This window comes from Teleopsis dalmanni, chromosome X (assembly GCF_002237135.1).
Source record: "Teleopsis dalmanni isolate 2A chromosome X, ASM223713v2, whole genome shotgun sequence".
Taxonomy (NCBI): Eukaryota; Metazoa; Arthropoda; class Insecta; order Diptera; family Diopsidae; genus Teleopsis; species Teleopsis dalmanni.
Genome location: NC_051848.1, coordinates 10,793,915 through 10,821,020, shown reverse-complemented (window position 1 = coordinate 10,821,020; position 27,106 = coordinate 10,793,915). Strand labels below are relative to the sequence as shown.

The following is a 27,106-nucleotide window of genomic DNA, read 5'->3' as shown; positions in this document are numbered from 1 at the left end:
TTGAGCAAAGCGGAACGATTGTATCTGCGATTGGAGTGACTGCTGATGATGAAGCAAATCCAAATTTTGAAATTGCTGAGGAAATCATACAACTGCCTCATGCACTACGCCATCAGGAACACTACGCTCATCACTTCATGTCGAATAGACAAGAACACACTAAAAAGTTATTCTCAATTCCAACAACTAATAAGCCAACAAAATCAGTAACAACAACAATAATTGAGAATAATGAACAAAGTAACAACAATAATTTCATTACCAGCAAAAATAATAACAATAACAACATGAACAGCGCAAATACAAACAACAACAACAACAATAACAATAACAATGACAATGACAATGACAAAAGCAATAGTAAGAGCAATAACAACGGCAACGGAATCAGTAGCCAACACATTGCAGAAAGAAACCGAAAGAAAAAACAGCAACGCCAACAACAAATACAAATCGCACAGTTGCCATTGTTGAATTACAAAGTTTATTGGCCACATGCAATGCAACAGCAACAACTGCTGAAACCTCAAGAAGACTCAGCAGAAGAAATAGACGATGTAGTCGCTACAGATGTTGATGAAGCCGCTGTAATGCACCAAACCCTAAAAGACGAACATCATTTACGCCACCAACACAACAACCAACACAATCCATACACTCAAAACGTTGAACGGAAAGCAGCACGGACGTGGGAGGAGCAACAAATTCTACCTTCATTGCGTCATCATCAAAAACAAAAGCACCACACTTTTCACAGAAACCATTTTGACACCACAACTGAAACTGTTATCAAAAGCAGATCAAGACAAGCCAACATTACGCCTACACCAAGGCCAGCTACTGTGAGTTCCGCAAAAACCAAAGATGCAATTATAACCACAACGGATGCCGCAACCGAAGACATTGATTCCGACAGCAATGAACTTGAAATCGCTGACACAATTCAGCGCTTCGGTGCAGGTCAGACAAATGCCGAAACTCCACCGTTAAACAGGTCAATGCATCGCTACTTTGATCGTGACAGTATTGTGGTAAGTGATCGCAACTTTTGGTTGTTCACAACACGCGGACCAACAACAATTAAATTGCACACAACACAACAACAACAACGTAGTAAGCAACGCTCGGCAAAAGCTGCACATGAAGAGCAGCAACAACAACAACATCAGCGCCAAGAGCTTTATGCTACAAACAACACAAATATAAAAGCGAATACTTTGCAAAAATTTGATCAGCAAAGAATATCTTTGAAATTAAATGCAGAAAATTACAACAACAATAATGGCAACCGCAGGCAAACCAACGATAACAACAACAACAACAACAACAACAACAACAATAGAAACGATCATGATTACAGCAACGAAAACGAACATGAAAACGAAGATTACGAATACGAAAGCGCGGAAGCCGAAGCCGAAATCAAATTGAACACCAATACCAAAGCCAAAAACGAAAACGAAGACGAAGGTGTCAACGAAGCCGATGATAGCGATGCTAAGGATGACAGTGATGAACTGCAACCAGAACATAAAAGTGCAATGACTGCTAATGAATTCTCAACTAAAGTTGCAGTTAAACGTTTTACAAATCCATTTAAAAGTCACATAATAACTCAACACAACAAAAACGAAAACAACAACAACAATGGCAATGTGGGAAAAATACAACAACAAAACCAACAAATGTTTGCAAACTCCGCCTACAATAACGGTAATGCAGCCTACAGTGATGAGAGCAGCAATGACAGTGGTGTGAATGGTATTGCCAATAATGACGACGTTGAGAAAAATCATAGGGACAACAACAATGATAATGATAATGATAATGACGATGTTGATGATAATAATGATGATATTGATACTGACGATGATTATGATAATAACAATAACCGTTTCAATAGCGCAAAATGGCATAAAATTGAGCAGAAACATCATTTAAAGCAACAGCAACATCAGCTCGAGCTACAGGCATTACGCAAAAGGCATGGTGGTATCGCTATGAACAATGTTAGCAACAACAATACTAACCAACACAACAAGAACGCGAACAATAATTTGCCCACGACTTCAGTGATCGCTGCGAACACTGCCAGACGTCAAATTCACGATGATGTAAGTACAATGAAAAAAATCATATATACATATTCCAAATTTTAAATGCATACGTTATGTTTTTGTAATTATTTAGTTTTGATTTACATTTACATTTACAACGAATTTAAATCGGCCGGTCACACTCGCCGATAACCTTACACCGCACAACAATTTTGTTAAAGCTAAAAAAAAATCTGTACAATATTTAACATAACAAAGCTTTAAAGAAAATTACAAAAAAACAAAAACAAAAAAAACAAAGCAAAAATAAAATAAAAAACAAAACAAAAAAAAAACAAAAGTTGCAACATTGACCCCCTTACCCGCTCTAAACCATTGTAAATTATTTCTTGTCACAGTCACAGTTATAGACAACCTCGTCCAGCGTTCACTGTTCACTGTTCAGTGTTCAGTGTTCAGCGTATAGCGTATGCACTGTTTAGTGGTTTTATTGCTGCTATTCTTTCGCCTTTGTTATTGCTATTGTTTTTGTTCTTGGTTTTGAATTTAAATTTCATTGTTATTACTTTATTCCTTGATTAATATCAAAATGATCATTAAGAGCAGAAACGATAGAAGAGATCATTATCTCAATAATTATTTCCATTATTGCCTTTGTGCTGTGTTGCTGTGTTGCTGTGGTGCTTTGCTGCTGCCTGCCTGCCACCATTGCCTGACTCATTATAGTTGCAAATTATATTGCCTAACTTCGGCATGATGCTACACACACACTTGTGAGTGTGTGTAATTATTTACAAGCAGACAAGACGCACGCAGAAGTCAAGATGCAGGTACTTTAATACACTGAACATACACTTCTTGATTACTCAACTTTGTGTGCTTTTCTTTATATTTTGCGTTGTTTTGTTTTATTTCATTTGTGGGAAAGCACAGTAAATTATTTTTGGTATATGAAATATATGGTATATGGTGTATGGTATGTCAAAAGTGCCATTCCAGCGTGTTGCTTTTTAAGAACACGCATAAGTGGCAAGGGCCCACCTGTTCGTTTCTTTAGCGTGGTGTGTGTGTGTGTGTATGTGTGTGTGTTTGGTTGTGATTGCCTTGCTGTGGCGACTATCTGTCATCTTTTTAACTTTGATGTGCAATGAAAATAAGAAGAATTGAGGCAGAATTAAGGCAGCACAAAATACAAAATTTGTGGCAGGCCATGAACTGTGACTTTAAAAATTAAAAATCTTAAAAACTTGGAGTTTCTTCAAGTTTTATGTGAAATTGTTTGAAATTATCTAAATAAATTTTATATTTGCATTGATAATATTTAATGGTTAGTTAATCACTAAACATACCCTACAAAGTGTCGTCTTATTGAACGGGGTCCATAAGGATCGATACTATTTAAAAGACTTACATCTTTTCTAGTTCCAGGTTTGAAAAGATGTAAGTCTTTTAAATAGTTAAATAGTTTAAATAGAAAGAACTTTTTAAGGGACCTCTATCGAAAAAGCACAAAGTTCAATCAGCTACATATATTCACATGATCTTGAACCTAACCTTTAGTTACCTTTTAATTATTCTCCAATGATTTAAAATAAGTTTGAGCTCGTACAGTATATTGAACGAGATATTGGCCGTTGAGATAGCTTTAATAGCAACCTGACTATACGTTAAATAAAAATGAGTAGGGTTCGTTGCTTTGGAGCACATTTCTACGACCATGCCAAATCTTTCGTGCTAAATATATTAGATAATATATTTAACATTTGCCACAAGAAAGCAGTTTCTTAAAGGCGATTATATTTCAACTTAAAATATTGAGTTGAAGTTTTATAAATGATATGATTTGTGCGTTTCAAGTTCTGCAAATAACACTAGTTTACAGCTAAAAAATTCAAAAGACGAGACCTATACTGTCTTTGGAAAACAAAACTTTTTATTATTTGTAAGCTAGTGTAAGTGGATATTATAACCGTCGGTGTAAATTTGTATCCTTCCTTTTGTCGTTTTTGCTGTAGCACGCAAGGATCTATATAGCAGATAACATGAAAGCAATTACAAAGGGTGTAGTACATATATGGGATTATTTCAGAGTAAGAATGGATTGGGTATGGATGGGATCCTTTCGTTGTGATCTACTTTGTTTCTTAATTAGTCGTGTTGACATGAATTTAACCAGAAACCTGAAAAGTAGTCTCTACTCAATTTTTTTAATTATTGTTTTTTATGTTAACATATTAGTAATTTTCAATTTTTCATTTCTTTACCTAATGGAATTTGTTGTACTCTTTAAATATGCACAAATATATTTGCAAAATTTGTTTTGATAAAACAATATTTTCATCCGATTTCTCGAGTGACTATAGTTTGGTACTGCCTCCCTCTAAACGTATGCCTAGCTAACACTACATACTTAGCAAAATTATTATAAAAATTTAATCAACGCAATTGTTATCTCATTCCTCACCATATTAGGGAGGTTAGGTTAGTTTATATCGGTGATCCTAAAAATTTTCTTAAGCCTGTTGCCTCATTGTGTTACTAATTAAGAAATTTAGAGGTTTAAAAACAGTATTGATTGTTTGACAAAGGTTACAAAGGTGTTTGAGGTGCTGAAACTGGCCAAACTTCTCAAGAAGGGAAGCTCCAAATATAGTTATGCCGCGCTTTGCATGAGCTTAGCAACATAAAAAGCAGACATGAGGAACTTTTATTGTCCTTTTCATAACTACAATAGGAATGATTAAATGGGAGACTCAATGTTCTAGCTTGGTTGCCTAATCGGCGGTAACCTGTCAACAAACGATGGTGATACGAGGCATCTCAATGAGAGTGCCGAACTTTTTTTTCACTGGTACGTAAGCAACTTGCATGATGTATGTATACCCTATTAGAGAAAGATAAAAGAATATTATTTTGATGATAAGCCATTAATCGGTATAGATTGAAAATGTTGAGCCCGTTTTTAGTGTAAATGTATCAATAAATCTTCTAAAACTTATCAGCCTATTTTTCGCCGGACGGCAAATTTTTCTGTCAACTCAATGTATCCAATGAAAGTGATGAAATAAAGGTTTAAAATTTAGTACGCTGAAATAGTAAGTAGTCATAAGAAAAAGCTATTCGAAGGATAACTTCGATGTATCTGCTTTATTATTCAAACTTAATAGAGTATATTTACTTTATGTTGAAAAATATGGTACTAAAATGCTACACATTATTGCTAGAAAAGTGTATCTTGCAAGATATGGTAGTTTAAATTTCACGTATATAAGGGACAGTTTTGTATTTTATTTTTATTAAGTGATTTATAATTTTTGATATAAAATCTCTATTGAAGTTTGTTAAAAGGGAAGAAAAAAAATATATATTTATTAGTTACGTATTAGGAAAAATCATTAGCCTTGGGTTTGTTGAGACTTTCTTATTATTTGTACAAATGCAAGTAATTTTTTTTTTTGATTTTGCGGATAATTTTAATGTAATTATATTTTTAAATAACAGCTCATATCCGGTAGTTGTGTTCTATTTATCGACATAATCTCCCTGAGTTCATAATAACATACAGTGTAAAGTTACATTTGGTTGGTTCAAAAACTTAGAGACTATATCCTTGAATATCATTCAGACAGTCAAACAGTTGGACATCGTTAAACAGATTAAATTTAATTCTACATAAGCCAATATTAGGCATTATAGCTTGGACTGATTTCAACTTTGGGTGGCTTTTTCTTGCAGTTGGTAATTTCTCACGTTCTTACATTTGACTCAAACTTGTTAGACGAAACCAATTAACACTTTCGTTAAAGTTCAATATGTTTTCTTAAAGTTTTTAGAAACTATTTGAATTTGGTGGACTTCAAATGGAATTACGTGTGATACTCGGTTTTGCAACATTCCCTCAATCGCAAATGTCCCGAAATGTGTGTTTTATAAGTGATAGTTAAAAATAGATGATGTTTCAAAACACTTTTCAAACCGTGAGCCGTGTAAAATTATCTTGATGCACTTTTACTACTAAGAGTTATCATTTAAGAGTTATCATAATGAAATCCTCTTTTATCTGAAGATAAAAGAGGCAGATTACAGATCTTCATGACAATGTAGTAATTTTTCTTTAATAACATAAAATCGATAAATATCGAATAAAATAATTAAAAAAAAATTATTTAGACATCCACTAAAATAAAAGACTTTCTCGCCATAATCAGGTTGACATATTATGATGTGGTATTTAACAACTTCAAGATTTGCATATAGTATTTTCAGTGTCTGTTGCTAACAAAACGAGCATATCTCTGTTGGTGTTAGCGATATATCCCAGCTGGGCTGCATTTAGGAATACGAAAATGTCTATGCCAAGTTGTATACAAATTTTAATTAATTTTTTCAGCTGCACAACCAAACTTGTACACACACCCACAAGCCGGTGCACACCCATCGAAGTATCGAACTGCAGGGAAAGAAAGATCAACTTGATTGAGTGCAAAGTTGAATAAACGAATTTAAACAATATCGCCAATAATCGGAGCTGCGGGGCCCCTTCATGTCAAAATTTAATAAAAACTATTTTTATTTGCTTTTTTGTTGTTGTATGTTGTTCCTACTAGCGGATACTAAAACGTTTTCAAAGGGGATAGCCGACATTGCAGGCGCCACGGATACCGAAACCATTGTTCTTTTGTGCACTATTTTATATACTCTACACCCTTTGAGTGTAGATCTGTCCTAGTTGTATTGAAATGTGATATAGTTTCTATAGATTTGTTTTTTTTGAGAATTTCAAATATATAACTGGATGGTCATATGTATACCATATATGCCATATTTCATGCTACTATTGATATTATTATAGATTTGCTAGAGATTAAATTTAATCCTACATAAACTATTTTGCATTTTATAAGAAATTAACCGTGCTAAATTTTATAAGCATATATCGAATATTGGTAAGTTCTAAACGTCCATACTATCAAAAGTCCATGTGGTTAACTCTTAGAATACTGTAGTGTATTTTAGATTTCTCTAAAACATCTTAAATGCTATGACTGCTATTATATCTGTTTTATCCAAACTTGAGATCTATGCCATAAAAATGTTAACTAATTCTTGTTATATCTCCGGTTAACGACGTCTGATTTGCGTATACTTATACTCATTTATCTATATACCTTTTTTTAGTTAAGTATTTATTATTATAATATTTAGCTCATTATATATATAATCACATATTATATATAATAATTTAGTACATTTACTATCGGTTCTGTGCCTTATTAAAGTCAGTAATTTCACTATTCAGATGAAGAAAAAAGTTTCCTTTATTTGGAATATCATGTTTTTAAATGAATATGGAATATTTGCGAAGAATATGGAATGAAAAATATGTGCAACTTAATAATGTGCCAGTTTTCTAATTATTATACAACTATGTTGAGGGGTTATAGTATCCTGTCTTAAATATATAAAATGCAACAGATGTGATCAAAAAATCTTTTATATGTTATTTCTCGCTAACCAAACAGCAGGTATTAAGCTTTTCAGAAAGGCAGAATATTCTTCATACCAGAGTGAAGACGAGAAAGTACAAAGATATGTGTAAAGATCTCGGTTAGATTTTGTCATATAACCCAAGGGATAAGTTTAAGTAATAATTTCAGAGTTTGTGAATTATCAGGAATAAAAATGATTTTTGCCATACATTTCATCTGATATTTCGTTTGCCGAATGTAGGTTAGAGTATATTCAGTTGAGAAACACCTAATTATAGTTGCAGATTACAGATCACAGATTCATTACTTCTCTAGGAATCTCATCCTGACTCAAAACAAAGCTGAGTCATCAAGTAGGCAATAGATATTGTGGTATTTAATAGTAGCCTTATCTCCTTTTACAGAGAAACTGCATTTTATTAAATCAGATAATAATAAAAAAGTCAACAATATGTATATCAGAGTTCTCGACCAAATCTCTTAACATCCATTCTCGTTTTATTTTATTCCTTCTTCAGTAGCATTAAAAGAGCAATTATGGGAGTGCAAAAATGAGGTTAAATACTTTAAGAATAAAGAAAGCCAAAGCAAACAAAAGATATCCTACTGTGATATCAATTGATGAACGATATACGGAATATAGGGCATTGCGTATGTTGATCTCAATCGGTGGAAATGCAATAACATTTCGCTGTGTTTATTGCCGTTGGGCAGGAATGCACCCAAATGCATGGCATGCGAAAATGGGAAAATCGAGCACTTTTTATTGGTTTGGATAAATTTTTCCGGATGTTTTGTTAGTTCTTTGTTTTTTCTATTTACTTTCGTTTTGAAAGTTTTAAAATTTGAAATTTTTTTAAATAATCCAGTCAATTTATTTTTATTTTAATTGAGGTGCAAATTGCTGTTTCAGTATTACAATTTCGTGCCTCTATGGCAAGCGGAAGAAAGCAGAAAATAATTCGGTGAAGTCAAGAATCTCTACAATGGGAAAACAAAAGCCAAATACCGAAATTTACTTGTTTGTTTGTGTTTGTTTCACTTTTCACGACTTCACCATTCGGCGGCGAATTGGTACAGCTGCAACCCTACAAGGAGGCTGTCTGCTTCCGCCACCAACGTTGCTCTAATGTTCTTTCTGTAATTGAATTGGATTTGTCGAAACTGCTCTCGGTTCGCTTTGAGTTGAAGAATCATTTTGAGTTTCTTAAAATTGATGGATTTCTGTTAAAATGATTGCCTCAGCGCTTATTGCTTATCGTTTTGTGTTTAATGGGAAAATAAATTATTTCTGACATCATTAATCAGAAAACTGAATTGGGCTACGAAGTTGTTCAGAAGAATGCACTCATATTTTATTTGAGGGGCAATTGGTTCATATATGAAAGAAGAAAATTTGTTGTTAATTAACCGTGACATATTCAGACATTTAGAACTCGTGGCAGAGAGACCTATTAACACAACATACAATGTTAGGTGCTTGCATTCGATTATACTTGTATTTCTTTATACGAGTCATGCTTTCATTATAAAAGGCATATCAAAATATTTTGATTTTTTGACATCCATCAAACATTTCGAACCTTAAAAAATTGATCAAAACAGCAATTAGGACATTAGTAGAGCACCGCAGAGCAGGTGGTTTGTGTAAAATATTAAGGGAGGTATCAAGTATATGAGTGAGTACATGACTTGAGTATGTGACTTAGCACATTTTCAAGTGCAATTAAAGAGCACTTCATAAGAGTACTTTATGTATTGAACCCATATTTAAAACATTGACAGCAACAATATTTTTGTCTACAAGCATTTTCTTGCATTAAAGTTCGTTATTTTAGCCACTTAAAAACGCGATCCCAACAACTCCTTGGCTTATTTTAGTTTAAGACAGAACTAAGCCTGTTCAGGCATAGATGTCGGGTCAGAAATATCACATATTTTTACTGAGAAAAGAAAGTAACACATTTGTACCACTTTTTACCATACTTTTGAATAGAAAAATGCAATCACAACGTTTTGAGTTACTTTGTATTGTTACGCTTCTGGTACTACTACTATTACTACTTACCCCACTGGCGTACAGGGCTCAATAATTCTTCTAATCTGACTTTATTTAGTGTTTCTCTGTAGATATCGTTCCATGTATATCGTGCTTCAATTAACTCACTTTCGCACGTACTTCTCCACGTTTTTACTGGCGCACCAGGTGTAGTACATTTATTATATATGCATTTTTTATATATAATATAAATATATATTATATATTTTTTATATCACTTCAATTGAAGTATAAAAGTCTGTCCAAACAATTTACTATGTAATGAGAATTCATTAAAAAATATTAACTTATGTACAACGTTGTGTGAGACTTAAACTCACTAAAACCACTCCTTAGGAATGAGTAGAGAAGATTTGTGGAATTAATCAGGAGAGAGAGATGAGAGCAGATAGCCCTTATACCCTTACAACGTTTAAAGTATTTTATTGTTTATAAACATCATAAAGACTTCATTGATTTTCTTAGATAGTCCTAACAAATTATATCTCCCAAGTAATTTCTACTTCTTTTATGCGTCATCACTCTACTGAAGATATGTCTTGTTATCCAGATATGAACTTTTTACTAGATCATTGCTTTTTACCCGACAGGACCAAGTCACTGAATGTTAAAGCAGTTTGAAAATGAAATCGAGATGTCCTAAGCTTTATAGCTTAGGATTCATTCAAAATACAATATATGTTGGGCAGAGTATATTCAGAGAACTCGAATATACTTTAGCATCATGTAAAAGTATATGATGAGTTAAATAGTGTAAATATGATCACTGTGCTTTTAGTCACGTCTTTTGGCAATGCAACTTCTGCGCCAGATCTTTTGGTGAAACACGACATTCATTTTTTGTGATGTGGTCAAAGCAGATGTGTTCTTTAGTAGTTGGAAAGGAATTGATACCAACAATCCATCGGGCTATCTGAAACATCTGTTAAGAACCCAATATATGTTTATCTATCTTACTCTCACTTACTGTTCGAGTTTTTTTAAGTAGAGGCATTACGCTTACTGCATTTAATGATGTCGAGGTCATCTATGATTTTAAGTACGGGACATATTTGCAAAATGTTATACCAATTTGATAGCATCAATCAGGTAGCACACAATCACTTTAGGATAATTTTTTTGTTTAAAAAATATTTAGAAATATTTTAATTAAATTGCTTAGTGGATCAACAAGAAATAAAGGAAACAACTTATAATTTATTCAATATGAATATAGAAAATTAACACAATAAACCTCATTATCGAAATCCTGGCTATTACTTTATTGCTATTATCTGGTAATCTGGAATTATTTGCGGATTTTCTTGTTAAAGACACATTTTTTATTATTTTTATGGAAAGGTTTTTATTTCTTATTTTGGACGTCCGAAACGTTTTGTTTAGCAATATTAGTAAATGTTCTTTAAACGAATGTCTCCAATTTTCAAGAAAACTCTCTTGTGGCATAAAGAAAACATTCTTAGTGAAATCATCATGCCCAAGTAGATGTGAAGATGGGATTGAAGTCTTTCAAGTGATCTTTTAATATGTATTCCAAAAGTTTTCATTTCAATATTCTTTATTTTCAATACAAGCATTAAGAAAAAATCCATGATTTTTACTTACGTGTTCTGAAAGTACTGAATATTTCTAATAATGTTACATTAAAGACCCAGAGGCATACTTCTATGCATGTCAACTTGATATCAACTAGTTTATATTATATTTTCCAACACTAAGTTTTGAGAAAGAAGTTGTCTTGGCTAAAGCAAGTCCGATGATAAATGGAATTGAAATAATTTAAGGATGGTCTCCAATAAATATTGAAAGCTGATCGTTACTAAAAATAAGCTGATCGTAAAATTAATATCGCAGATCAGCGAATTCTATTTCCGAAATAAATTTCCAAAATAGTTTTCTCTTAAAGAAAACTTCCCGTCAATCTTTAAAGAAGTCGGAATTTTTACTTTATAAAATTTTGTCATCGATCGAGGTTCATAAACATTAACATGAAAACATTTGATTAATGCTGAATCACGAAGCATTAACACTTAACCAAATCATGTATGCAAATCATGTGGAAGTTCGAAATACTCGTAATGTAAATGCTTTATGATTGAGAATAATTACACACTTGAAAAATTTAATTATAATTCCCAATTTACTCGACACAGTTTGTACTCAACTTTCCCCAACGCCTCCATACCAATTGTCAGTTGATCGTTGATCGTTGACGTTGTTGCGTATCGTCCGTCCACATTACAACACTGGGTTAAGTGTCTGCGACACGTTGTCGTAGACTCTTAACGTTTTCCATTATGGTTGTTGTTGTTGTTGTGCGGTAAGGGCATATCGCACCAGCAGTGTTCGTTGCCAAGTAAAAGTTGTGAAAAGTCTGTCAGTGCACATTGAACATTGATAAAATGATAATGTTACCAATGTTTCCCAAGAGCGCCTTAACTGGAGCTGGGAGCACTGTGACATTGAGTCACATTTAATACGATTGCGATTGCGATTGCTCTTGCATTAATTGTAATAAGCCGGTTATATTTTTTAACTTCAATGGAACAATGAATCTTTAATTAAATAAGATTATCTAGAGTGCGATCAGTACGTAACATTAGGTTATGCTGATCAAAATTATTATTTAATATTTTTATATTATTTTTATTATTATTTTTTTAGGTTTGCAATTGTTTGTTTGCTTGATTTTTTTAAATTTTAATCTTTCCTGAAGTGCGATCAGTTTAGTATTTTCTCTCACTTTCTGTTTTTCTGTTTGACTTCCGTACCCATCGACGATACAAGGAAGAGTTGTGACAGATTTCTTAACATTTTGTTTACTACAAAAACACATTTATACGGACACAATGTTAATGTCTCTTTTCGTTATAGACATCCTTATTCTAAGATTGTTAGAAAGTTTGATTGACAAACTTCAGTTTTGCATGTTATTATAATGGCTTCACCTTCATAACTGCTTCTTATTATCTTCCTCAGCTTAATAGGTTTTCTACACGTATTATAAACTCTTTATCCGGTCACCTCAATTTCTTCATATAACTATAGCCTCTATATCTTCATTTACTTCTCCGATCTATTTTATTCTCGGCCACACTATTTTTCAAATTTCTGAAAATTTGCTTTGAAATATATTTTATTGATTTATTTTCTCAAATATTTCAAGTGCATGCTCTAGTCAACATAGCCTTCATATATCTGTATGTATCACTTGTCTTCTCTATTATTGGTCACCGACTTGTGCTACCTGTAAAATGGTTTGGATTACCGTCTCTTCACATAAAGCTTACCAGCAAGCAACCAGCTTATGTTAACGCCGTACAATAATTCCGGTTATAGTCATGGATATCAACTTATGATTATGACACTCTTTTTACCTATGTTTCATCAGCTGATCCAAAAGCTGTATGAATGGCCATCCTTTTTCATACGACTATTAAGTCAAACTTCTGCCATATTATACCACATTTCTTAATTGTCAAATAACTACGAGACTCAACTCAAGATTGCAAGACATTCTTTGTATTCCATCAGTTTATTGCACTGAGCTAAAGGTATAAATCACATTCCTTTTTAATATGACCATCATATCAAACTCCTTCCACATTTTACCAAATATCTCAATTCACAAGTAACCATAAAACTCAGCTCATGACTGTAATACCTTTCATTTCTTCTATTATACTGTTTATTTATTCTATTATATTATTTTACTGTTTATACTGTTTCAAAACTATAGTATTTAAAATGATTCTTTTTTTAATAATTAAACAACCTGATAATCTAATCTCTATTAGCATTATCCATATCGCTGTATAAATTTTGCGAAGAGACTGTGTTAGCAGAATCGCATGGTTGCTAATTTTCCTAAAATAAACGAATCACTTATTTAAGAATTTTAGAGAAGAGATTGGAGTTTAAGCGATAGCGATTAGAAGAATCGGTCCTCAGATCATTTTCCCAAAAAAAACTGCTAGTTGAACTATTGATTTTTTTTATATAAAATTTATCTTAGTCTATAGTACCTTGTATCCTATTACCTATTGCTTATAATAGATACCAAGAAATTTCAAGCTTTCAAGTAATCGGTTGTATTGGTATGGTTTTTAATGATAGTCTTGAGCTAAAAGGAGTTGTCTTGAGCTTTTATGAATATTATTTTGCTAATACATAATTATAAGCCAATTTTCTATATTTTCTCTTGGATCTCTGAACGCGTACTTATTTCAGCCACTTTCTTTTAAACCATTCGCACCAATCTAGTAAAATGAATTGTTCAACATTAAGATTAATAAGGATTAATATAATAGTTATAAGAGACGGGTATTATTGGTGAGGTTTCGAATGTTATCGAAACGAATGTCAAATGTTTTGTCAGGAAATGTTCAGTACTATTAAATGTATATAATTTTCTTTTACTTCTTGTGGATATATATGTATACAGTTGCAGCAAAGTGTAGTGTGCTTGAGGAATTTAATGACCTTTATTCTTCTCAGTATTCTGGAAAACTCTGATGAGCTTTTTAAATTGCTAATGGCAACAGACTTTATTTTAGCGTAATTCGATATAAGAAGAAATATATAATTTTACATAGAAAACATTTCCCTACTTTAGATTTGCATGTAAATGAGTGAGTGTAGCGTGTCTGGCGGTCGTTCTTCGGTCTTCTAATTGAAAAGTTTGTTTACACAGCATCCACTAAGTGATGATGTTAACATGCGTTCAGGTTTGTTTATTGCCAGTTTAAGTTTCATTTAATTGAATAAAATGTTTCATTTTTCAACTTGACTGGATTGCTTGGACTGTTTGGAATGCTTTATGTGTGCAGAGAGGCTGCTGAAGCCCATGAACGTTTTGCGGCGGAGTGCAGCAGTGTGTGTATGATTGCATCTGGAAATTCCACTTAATTGCCGATCCATCGAACTATCTCCGATCGCGTTGGCATTGTGCGCAACGTTCGACTCATACAAATCATTTTATCAGCATAATTAATGCTTTTAATTGAGCAGAGCTCGCGAGATTCAATTTTCGATTTTAGTTTCATTTTTCTAAATAAAAGCGCCTGACTCATCAATGAAATTTTGCTGATAAGATGTTGAACTGAACGAAAGCGTTTGTTGATTTTGCATTAAACTGGAAGAAAAAGCATTGAGCTCATCTTGTCAGTCATTGATGTTCATAGTATATCTACTAATCGTAATCGTATTCTAAAAACAGTAGCTTTCTCACTATGACTTTATTGGGGATCTTTTAAATCCGTTTTAGTAGGTGCTCACTACTGAACTGTAAGATTTATTGATTCGTTTAGGATCTCTTTTCATACTTGTACAATCATATGTATAATAATATTATGGCAAAGAAGTATTGATATAATCACATAGAAGTTTCTATATCTTTCAAAATGTGCTTCATCAGATATTTTTTGCCTTCCGCGTTTGTTGTGAAAAGTGCATAATATCATTGCATCGTAGACACTTTATGAGTTATTCTGATAAGTTTTATGTGAGATATTCAGAGAATGAAAAATAAAAGTTTTGTCTCGCTGTTCATTCAACATCCAAGCTTATCATTCGCTTTTAGTCTTAAATTTATGAATGCGGATCAAACTTTGTTGAAACTGAATATTCCTTATAGCTTCAGTAAGTATTCTTAAATAACTTCATTTGCTGTTTCTTATTAAGATGAATTTTTCGAGAAAATTATTTTGTCAGTTCTCTGAACAATCAGTCAATTCTTGTTGTTGTGTTAGTAGGTAGTACTTAGAAGAAAATACATTTTTGTTCCATGTTTCATAAGGTCACGTATTTGATTCAGCTTCTTCGCGGACATATGACGATAAGGCATTCAATAAACTAAATTTATTTTATATATAGATTTCGTTATTTTTATTATATAAAATTTATTCAACTAATTGGAAATATTCTGTTGACTACCGTCATATTTTGCACTCCTCTCGTGACCTCCTCTTTGTTGTTTATATCGGAGTTAACTGAAGAGTCTCTAAATATTTTTAATAGATATGTATATATCTTTATTTGTAATATATATCTTAGATGATACATTTTTCACATATTTGTCCGTTATGTCTTAATTGATACTAATATAAGTAATATAAATTTAAACCTGTTTCATAAAATATCATCTCTGCCTGAAGCCTGATATCTTTAGCTGACACATTTTGTTAAGCCTCGTATTACCTGTAGTTTTGCTTCTGTAGCGCCGTATTTTGACATTTATCCAGTTATTAACAAAGGACTCAGTTGTAAAGTAAATAATTTTACAATAAGATTCTACATCATATAATTGTAGAGTTGTGAAGGTTCTTCTGGGGGTGTTCACAGATTTATATTCATCGATTTCAGCATGTCCGGGCAGTCACTAGCCACACTATTTTGAAGTATTTAACAGATTGTAAAATATAGTTGTTATCTTTCAGTTGTTATCTTTCTTACTAATATATACTTTATTTTGTCAGTATTTAGCGACAAATACAAAAAAATCCACAATTTAGGTTAAAACTTTTTTGATATTTACAAATGTAGGATTGCCATATATATTAGCTTAACATCTCTTTGGTATAGATACGTTATAATTCATGTAAATCTTTCAATTGGTTCTATTAATTTGTTTTTGTGTCAAATTTGTATAGATCTTCAGGTCAAAGTCAACGAAAAATCAAGCCTCTGTATGTTAAGCGCACTTTAAAATAACCGATTTAGAAAATAACCGATATTACATTTATATACCAAGATTATGCGGCTATAACGGGGCATCTGATTATAAGTAAACAGTGAGAGTGACAGTATGAGTTGAGTCTGATATGCCGAACAACGGTATAAGTTGTGCATACGTAGAGCATTTTTACTCTCAGTTTTTCAAGAATATATACTATTATAAGAAATTCATTAAGTTATAATATATCTATATTAGCGTTGAGAGACGTCATAAATGCTAAATTCTGTTAGCAGCTCATTTTGCAGCAAAACTCGACTCCGTAAGTCGTGAAACTGAGACTATTAGGACACCGTAGTTATAACTAAGGGAGAAGAAAGAGTTATTTCATCAAATTTTGTGCAGAGAAGTATTTAACTTTAACTCCTACGTAAAGTTTTTTCATCTACTCATAATGTTTCATTAGACATGGTTCCTCATTGCTACTAGTATTGTGAATATGATTCGGCATTATTACTTTTCGGTGATGCAAGAAGTTTTGAAAGAAAGTTTTGAACTTATAGAACCTTGTAAGAAATCATAATAACACTTCCTTTCATTTAGGAATTACTAAGACTTTTTTATACACCCGTAATATGTAGCAATTATCGGGGATCCAATTGCATCCGAAAACAGGGCGTTGCTTTTTCCGTTGCATTTTTTTCGCCTTTTATATCGAAATTAATTTCTTAATAAAATTAAGTGGAGTAATTGATAATGACACTTTAATTGCCAACAATCACTATTAACAGCGGCAATGGCAACAAACAACAACGAATAACAACAAAAATACAAACCACAATGAACGAGAAATGAGACGACACAACAATAAAACTTCAGTTAAAAATCTTTTGAACGACAGCGACGAATCATAAAAATTCCATATTGAAATTGTTTATTTATGAATTTCGGGATGAGGTGGCCCATAAATCATATCAGCCACGATGAACAAATAACTTAAAATTTGTTTCACGTTTTTCTGCTTTGTACTGTTTTTGTTTTTGTTTTTGTTTTTGTTTTTATTATTATTGTTTTTGTTATTGCTTTTTGACTTTTACACAATTTCCCGCAACACAACACCAACAACATCAAAAACAACAACAACAATACGAACAACAATCGTAACAATAAATAATAATTTGTAATTTTGTTGCTGCAGAGTAAGCGTAAGCTTGGAGCACTGCTAAGCAGAGTGCATCGTGCTTGCTTAGCAACAACAACACACACACATTAAAGTTATCAAAATGTTTATATACATTCGCATGTTTATAAACATGTAGTCGTGCGTACAATTTGTGTTGCTTGTCATTCTTCGCACTCCCATATGACCATTAATGAATGTCATGCATATGCAGCAGTAATTAATTTATGACTTAATGGTGTGTTGGAATTTGACACCAATTCGAGCAGATACATGAAAACATATTGAAAATTACTCATATTTAATAAAAACAAAAAAAGCAAAAAAAATATTGACAAAAATAATAAAAAATTTAAGAACTTTTCGAACTTTTGAACTTTGATTCAATTTTGTTGCTCGCGCTAACTGCAGTAAAAACGGGTCTGTGAGTAGTATATTGTATTGAGAGGGAGGATGGGGAGAGAAAAAAACTGCAAATAAGCATAGGCTTAAATACTTGTTTTGGTATAAGTAAATATACGAGTATATTTGTATTATGCATTGTGACCAAATATCAAGAGTCATGACCTCCCAAATTGCAATATTGCAAATTTTGAACAAATATTTCTAAAAAATGTTTACTTATTAACCATTTTGATCCACTCCAATAACTGCTTTTTGATAAAGTACACTCAATTAACATAGATTTCTAAATAAATGAAACTAACACAAAATAACTGAAGTTAACAAGGCAGGAGGATAATGCATATGAACGAAGCATAGCGATTGATGAATACAATTTTGAAATCGTGAACAACTTTAACTGCCTTAGTGCTCTGACTGATAAAAGTAACTATACCGGTATGGCTATAAATGTCAGACTAAAAACAGCAAGCAGATGCTTCTATAAGTACAAAGATCTTTCGAAATCCAGACTACTATCCAAAGCAAGTAAACTTCAAATATATAAAACGATAATACGACCGATAGCAACTTATGGCCTGGACAAGTCCTGGACAACAACAAGGGCGGACGAAGAAGCGCTGCAGATTTTTGAAAGGAAGATAGTTCGCCAAATATATGAAACTATTCGAATAAACGACGAGACATTCAGAAGACGAACAAACAATAAAATTGATGACCTGCTTAAAAGTAAAAATATAGTAAGATTTGTCAACACACAAAGACTGCAATGGGCAGCTCACGTTGTAAGAATGTGACCTGAAAGAATCCGATGACAACAAGGCATAGAGGCAGACTAAAGCTGAGATGGAATGAAAACACGTACGAGGACGCCAGAAAACTCGTAGTAATGAATTGGAAAAGAACTGCAGAAGATCGAAACAGAGAGAGGCAGGTTGTGAAGGAACCCAAGATTCACACTGGACTGTTGTGTCAAACAAGAAGAAGAAGAACAAGAAGAACATATATATCTATGTTACCCTGAACTAATGTTTCAGGCATGTGGACAAAAACATTATTTCAAAATTCCGATTTCGAAAGCACACATGGACAACAGCAACAACACTATACAGACAGATCGAGTCAGATATTAATTTTTTGGTTTTTTTTCCCACTCATTCACATTTAAGCAGCACTTTTAATATCTTGTGTTTAGTGCGCTCTATTCTTCAGTACTGGTTTGTTCTAATAAAATTTTATTCGCATGTTTATCTTAAAAAATCAATTTCCAACTGTAACCAGCAATAACCATCACGCGAAAAAGGTTACACTATTCCCAAGGTAAGTTCAAAAAAGCCCTTATCTTTATTAAAATTCAGTAGGCATTACCCGATACTGTAAATGATAGTGAGTTTTACTTGCAACATTGTAATTTAAGCTGATAACGCCGAACTCTTTTATACGGTGATTCAAATATGGAATCCTTGGAATGCAGCTATTGGTAATCGATGTGTGCATTGTGTCACGGTGCTAAATCTTATTTGTATTAATATTACTCTCTTTCAATAAAATATTTGGTTGACTTCGCCCGTGATACTCTCACCGACCGTCACGGTCTCCCAGACAATGAGGTATTTCGATCGGAGGTATTTCTATCTCGGATCAGATTTTCTTTATCATCATGCTATATGTACTGCCTGAGAAGGGGCTTAAGTATGTTATATAATATTTAATATATTCATAAATTCTAATGGTCAGTGAAGATTATTGTAATTTGATGTTTAATCGTGGTTCAGTCTTTCTAGCTAAATCTCTAAATCTCTATCTCCTTATAGTAGGAGTTGTATACAATATTAATATTTTGCAATATGAACTGTATTAACATTTGAAGAAATTCAATATCTAGGAGTTTAAGATATGGACTATTAACTGATTCAAATCAATGAAAGTATTATCAATATATATCACATTAGTACTATATACTCTACCCAGTAAACTTAGACGTGCAATTTTCAATTTTTAATATAAGGGCTTCGGTTATCTAATGCTGTGTGCCTGATGAGATGGTACACACCATTTCTGTTTTAAGCAGGGAAGAAAGAGAAGGAGAGGAAATTTTTTTTTTTCAACTATAATTAAGAACCTTTCGATTAAAAATGTACTGTGTTGAACAGACGTATAACAAACAATATTTAAGTGATATAATTGAAGCACTTAATGCCAGAAGTTGTGACTAATTTTTTTAACAACAAAACTCGATTGTACTGACTTTACTGGGTAGTGCTTTCGCAATCAAGCTTTTATGTTATAACCTGCCATCACAGTGACATACCAGTGATATTCCAGACATTCATGATATTTTGAGTTGAAACCTTTTTGCTCTAAGGGTTTCAATTACTCTTTATTAATATTAGTCATTATATGCCAAATTAGTAATACGTGGTATAGACAATAAAATTAAATTCTTGAACCTTTGTTGAATTGTTTATAGCTTTTCACTCAATAATAATGAATAACGAAAAATTTAAATCTTCGACAAATAGTCCTATGTGGTCCATACTCGTATATCATATATAAAATATCATCTCACTATTATTCATCAATTTACATAAGTTTCTTTGAGCTTTCCTTAGCTAAAAGTGAATATCATAACAGAAATTTGAGCCGAAAGCTATTCTTCATTCATTGGTTTGGCTAACCCATCATTAATGAAGCCATCAAAATATGCATTTTAGATGAGCAGTAGGCATTGGTCATAAATCTTTATTGCTGGTTTATCGTAATATATTGATATTAGCTTTAAACGTACGTTCTGTGGTGTAGAAAGTGGGGAACCATTGAAGTGAGTGGCGAAGGCAAATAGCAAAATGTAAAGTCTGGTAAGCTTACGCTAAGCCAGGCGGTCTGAAAAATGGGAAAACTTAATTGAACGAAGATTTACATAATGAATATTCCTCCAACTGCTTGTTAGGTGCTGAAGTGCGTAGCCAAGTGTCGTCAGCAACGTCGCGCCATAACCTCACGCATTGCAGTCAGCGAATAAATCATTTCGCTGGTACGGGTGCACATCAATTTCGTGGAAACCAATTACAATTCTAGCATTAGGTACTTCCATAAGTTATTCATATGCAAATTCAGTAATGAATTATGAGGATCTAAAATTAAGCGCCATTATTAATTGCCTACAAAGTATTTTCATGGACTCACACATTTTATGAAATGAATTACTCAGACGTGAGCACTTAATGCAGGCGAGTAGCACTTTTTATGACAGTTAGTAGCGATACGAATTTAATCCACGCAAGGCTCCTGGCGCTTTTTAATATCAAATGGATATCATATGAAATCACCATTTGAGCTATAATAGGAGTAAAAAGTGTTCATTGCAGTGGAAAAAGGAAATACTTTTGTTATTAAAATGTCCGTCCACAGATCGACAGGCACGTCAATTCAAATTTTCATCAATGTTTGGACATATCCTGTTCACCTTTGTTTACAAGCAGCGTGTGTATTGTGTGCCCGAATATCATTGAGTTCTGGCTTGTGCATAATTATCTCTCTTATCAAAATCCCTCTAACCACATTTTAAGTTAATTACCTCATAGAATTTCTGAAACATAATCTGACAGGTCAGTCATGTGAAATAGATAAATCTCACTGGCGAGCGAGTACAAGTATCAATCATTCCGAGTAATTTTTCATTCTCTTCGCTACGTGCTGCACACGCTGTTCAGATGTTCTGTTGATCAGTTGTTCAGTTGTTCAGTTGTTGAGATCGTAAAATTTTCCAACCCACAAGACAATCAACCATATCAATTTCATTTTAGGATCTGCAAAAGAGCAGGATTTCGTGTAGCAGCGCTTTGCGCTTGTGCGCCTCAATGGACTTAGGCATTAAATAGATTGATGGATTGAAGGTATATACGTATAGGTATGAGCCCATCGCAGGTACATGCAGACAGGAACATTACCAAATGTTTTCATTTTAATTGGTTTTCAACTTAATTTGTTGTGGTGGGCAGGGTCCGCAACAAATTGTGCCATTGAAAAATGTTCGTTCAACATTGTTCGCTCGAGAAGAAGATGAAGAAGGTGCATTACACGCTCGCATTTCGAATTGCTCGGCTCAGTGCTCGTTAATGTTCATTAGTCTTTGGGTTCTGAACTCTTACCGGCCGTTCTTTGCAACTACATGGCCTTATGTTCTGCTCTCTGCTTTCTGCATTCTGCATTCTTTTGTTATCAGTGTTTATCAATATTGTTGTTTTGTTATCTGCGCGTGTAAACAATGTTTGTTGTTCTTGGTAAACTCCGCAGTGGGTAGACGGCCGCAAGCAGATCGTTCTTTACTTTTATACTTCCACACAGCCACGGATTTTATTGTTTACGCTCTTGTCTTCTTACGTTTTTGTTAATTGTTTTTCATGGAAGCAATTTAGAAGGGTTCTTATTCTTATTCTTATTCTTTTTCTTTTTCTTCTGATTGTATTACTATGAGATGTGTAAATGGATTTGAATTTGTAGCTGTTGGGCTAGGGGTTAGCAATTGTAGTAAAAGGCAGCCGACATTTTAATGATCTTTACATAAACTTTATTTGGTTTTCTGTTCATCTAAACAATAAATTTTTTTTGTCAATTTTTTAATTTTCAATTGTTTTTCCACTGCAGCTTATTTTACTCAATTCACATTCGTTCTGCTATTGAAGTTAAACTATTAAAGTTTGTACATATAAAGAAGAGATTTCTTATCATCTGACTTCATTTAAAATTTAGTAATGTCAAACTTTGTTAATAAAGACATTTACCTGGATTTAATGTTCTTTAGATCAAAAAACCAGAGTCACTCATCTACTCTTTACATTACTTTAGACCTCTAAAAATTGATTCTTAAAATGGGACTAAGTGACAGTCACTTACTTTTCATGTTAATAAAGACATTTAATTTATTATTTGATGTTCAGATTAGCAAGCAGGATCACCTAAATTAAATGTCCTTTAAATCAAAAAACCAGAGTCACTCATCTACTCTTTATATTACTTTACACCTCTAAACATTGATTCTTAAAATGAGAACGTAGTGACAGTCACTTACTCTTCATATTAATAAAGATATCCAATTTATAATTTGATATTTAAATCAGTAGCCAAAGTCACTTATCTACGATTCGTATAAACATCATGATACGTGTTCTTCAAGTGAGGACCTTCAAGTGAAACCATATTCACACTTCAATACGTGCAATTCGTGTAATTTTACTATTCTTATAAGTTGTAACATGGTGTATTGTCATAGTGGAAGAACACTGGAGGCTAGAATTTCACTAACTCACCTCTGCGTTCCTGGCCGCATACAATTCTGAATTTGATTCTGAGGATAAAATTTGGATCCATGTTTTTTATTTTATTATAATACACTGTTTTACGAAATCATTTTTAATGCACTGAAGCAGCGCCTAATAACGCTCGGATTCCTTGACCGATTTTAGTTTTTGGTCTGTTGTAAGGAAGTTTATATTCATACAAACCTATATAAGGTTTGTATGAATATAAGCACTTCTATAACTCAAATTTTCTATAATTCGAAGAAAAACAGTTCACCAAGGTTTTAGAGAACAATTTACATACAATTCTGCTTCTATAACTCGAGAACTTCTATAACTCGAATTTCTCTGTAACTCGAACAAAAATTTTGTTCTGTACCGATAAGAATATGGGAAAGCGCATTCTATAAGTTGGATTTTTGTTTTAATTTTAAATGCATTTTGCTGTTAGAGAAAATCTCTTTTTCCAAAAATTAAGTAGAAGACTCATTCAAAATTCTGAATAGGGGCAATCTCTTTTTACTCAAAATAAGAAAAAAATTAAACTCCCGAACCCTAATGTCTGAATATTTTACTTTACTATAAGTTTTGTGCTTAATTTGATTGCCAATAAATAAATATTTTAAAATGTAATTTTACTTTCTTAAAAAAATTCTCTAACTCGAACTCTCCATAAGTCGAACCTTTTCTTTGCAAAATTGGACTTCGAGTTATGGAAGTTTGTCTGTATATCAAATTTTTTAGCTTTGGGTGTTAAGGTATGAATCTCTATACTCCTTCAAAGTGATAATATATATCAAAGTATATAATTACAATATTATATATTCAACACTGTCATATTTATAGTCATTTTGGAATTAAAATTACGAATGAATACTACATTCAGCACAAGAATACTTTAAAAAAGAACTAATTTTTAAAATAGCACTAATTTTCAATATAGCACTAATTTTTAATATAGCACTAATTTTTAATATAGTACAAATTATTGTGATTTTGAGTTTTATGTGGCATATTCTGAAATATTTAAATGAATGTTTTAAATTTCATCGAATAACTTGAAGAATTATAAGCCATTTCAAATTTTTACTAAAGCTTAAGATACTCTTCAAGGAGAAGTCCTTGTTCAGATATGTTAACCGTTTCCATTGTGCCTATAAGACGAATTGTCTGGCTGGCTTATTCGACATCTGTGTGACAGGAAATCTAGAGAAGAAAATGTGAAATTGTGTCGACATCTTATTAAGAGATGCGTAGCAGTTAAAAACCGTTTATTTTAAGTGAATATGACTACCATGCAATTCTATATCTATACTACCTTGTCTATACTATTATATCTATACTCATCTATAAAATATGCAATTTTAATGTATCACTTAAAATTTTGGAAAAATTCTGATCAGGATCGATTTATGCATTTTCCAGTCTCATATAAAATATAGAATAATAATGAAGTCATATAAATAATGAGAGCATGGAGTCTCCCTTGAGTCACTTTTTAAAAAACTTCAGCAGATAGTAAAAGGAGTGGTGTCACTGCGATAATCTTGCCAGACTCAGACTTCGATACATATCAACTGCCTATCCGCTGCTAACGGAATTAGGCAACATCTTTCCAAAGGACATAATGGCGTTCTTAACTGCTACTCGTCTATGGAATTAGAGTGGGTGTGTCACAATAATACTTAAAGAATGCAGTGACATGGTGACAAGTTCTCAATCCTTTTAAAATTTAATCTTATTTAATCTAAAAAAAGGAATATTTTCAAGCGAATTTCAAGCGATGAACAATCTTTTTAAAAGTTTAACGCATTCTGTAACTGAAGTTCATTCAATCAGTGAACCAATTGAATCTATTAGAAACTGCCTGCCTGTCGTCAACTGCTAACAATGATCAAGCTCAAGTTTTCAAATTATTCCAATAAATTTTAATTCCAATTTATTTTTATTGTCGTCACAAGTGGTTCGGAATAATTGGAAGTGGCAGCAAAGTGTCTAGCAGCGATCAAAGCACAGCTTTGCATGCGAACGCAAATCAAAAACGGCGAGTTGATGAAAAAATTGTACTAGGATTGTGACTCCACTCCGGTGGGTAGGGAGGAAGGCGGTGGAGACTCAACTCATATTGCTGAAAACGGTTCAATTTCAAAAATTGCTGCAATCTTTTGGTTGATGTGACTTTTTCTGATTGTGTCAGTCACGTTTCAAGATGAATTTCGCATGCCTTGTAAATGCCTTGGTGCATCTACAACTGCGTTTGCATTCCAAGAAGAAGTCGCAATAATTCGCTAGTAACAATTGTAATTCTAAGCACACACATCTGCATTTTTTAATAGAACAATAAAGCAACAACAACAACAACAACGTCAACGTCAACTGCAGTAACAACACCGCAAAAAAAAAACAAATATTGCGAAAATCGCATTTGAAGTAATCGCGTGGCAAGAATTGACGATTGCAATCATTTTCAATGGGCGCACGCAAGAGTAGTAAGTGAGCTCAGCACTAGGAGGGGAAAGACAAAAAAACTCCAAACTCTAAACTCAATGCTTCATGTTTTCGTTCCTTGCTATGTCACGACGCTTTAATGGATTGCTTAAATAACGTCTAAGTGTGCGAGAATTTAGAAGGGATTGTCTTCCGATTATGTGCATATGTAGGTATTCTGTATTCGGGATTCACATAGATGCTTATCACTTTCTGAATTCAAAAAACCTATAATTTCAGCATTATTTGAGTCGTTTAGTTCTTCCAGTAATAAGAATCAAATTATTAGATACTGAAAAATCTTTTCTTTGTCTATTACCTCAACTATTTAGTTTAAATACGATTCAGGTCTCTATTGTGATTGCTCCCCGTTGGTAGTTGTCCTCTGTGTCACCTAAGTATTCTTCCATTCACAGTATCAATTATTATGTGGAGAGCAGTGTGCACTGCAATTGAGATGTTCAATGTATTAACTGCTTTTATAATAATGTGCTATAAATATTTTTTCATCACTAACACCGCAGCCACAGCGTCTCATTTAGGCGGTTTAGGCGGTCATTATAGCTCCTAATGAGGATGATTTATCATACAAAGTGCTTTTATAGATATAAATGAGCTCATTATCAATAACTCAGCTCATTTAAGGCGAAAAATGTCTAATGCAACTCTTAAAAATAAATTTCCCACAAGGGAAATTACCAAATTTTTAAATATGTGTCATATGTTTTATATGTAAATTGTAAACAAACAGCTGAGCTGTAAACAAAGGCACTGATGAAGTAAGTATTTAATACAATCTTAGGTTTTTTTAATTTAAATATGCAATTTCCAAGTCCACTGATGATGAGTATTTGAATATACTCGAAACAGCTCTGTGGTCAATCAAAAATTCAATTAATTAATAAATAATAAAAGTTTATTGTTGTGATTCACTACTCTTCAAAATATCTCACTATTAAAACAATAGTTTTTATAGTTTCTAGAAATAGTTAAAAATTAAATTTATTATATTAACGATATCTGCATTCCAACGCACAAAAGCGATGCCTATTCGACAGGTGCGAATTTCTTGATTTTATTTTTTAGAGCACGTTCCTTTATTGACTCTTCTGTCCACTGTTTAGATATGTCTAATATTTCTTGAGTACTGTAGTGTATTTTTATCTCATCCCCAGTTGTATTTTAATGCCAAAAATCAAATTAATAATGATATGAATTTGCAAAAAATATTCGCAAGTCCTGTTGGGATCCTGCATGGGTATATTTTATTTATTTTTTTTTTTTTTAATTTTCTTCTCTCTTTATTTCTTGCAACAGCTATTAGCATGTTCACATAGGTTTCTGATCAACGCTCAGTAATATTCAGCGCATAAAGCCAATAGAAATGAAAGACGTCTACATTTTTTATTAAAGTGGTTTTACTATTTGTTCTTCCTTACACTGTCTTATACTATTTATA

General features: G+C 32.7%; 1 protein-coding gene across 1 annotated transcript in view; it reads left to right on the top strand.

Moving 5' to 3' along the window:
• The first annotated feature begins 287 nt into the window (after positions 1–287).
• Positions 288–27,106, top strand: part of LOC119688174 (GATA zinc finger domain-containing protein 14-like) — a 46,860-nt gene continuing 20,041 nt past the window's right edge. Inside the window, exon 1 of the mRNA XM_038102859.1 lies at positions 288–2,114. Within this exon, the coding sequence (XP_037958787.1) occupies positions 288–2,114 (1,827 nt within the window). The remainder of the gene's footprint in view (positions 2,115–27,106) is intronic.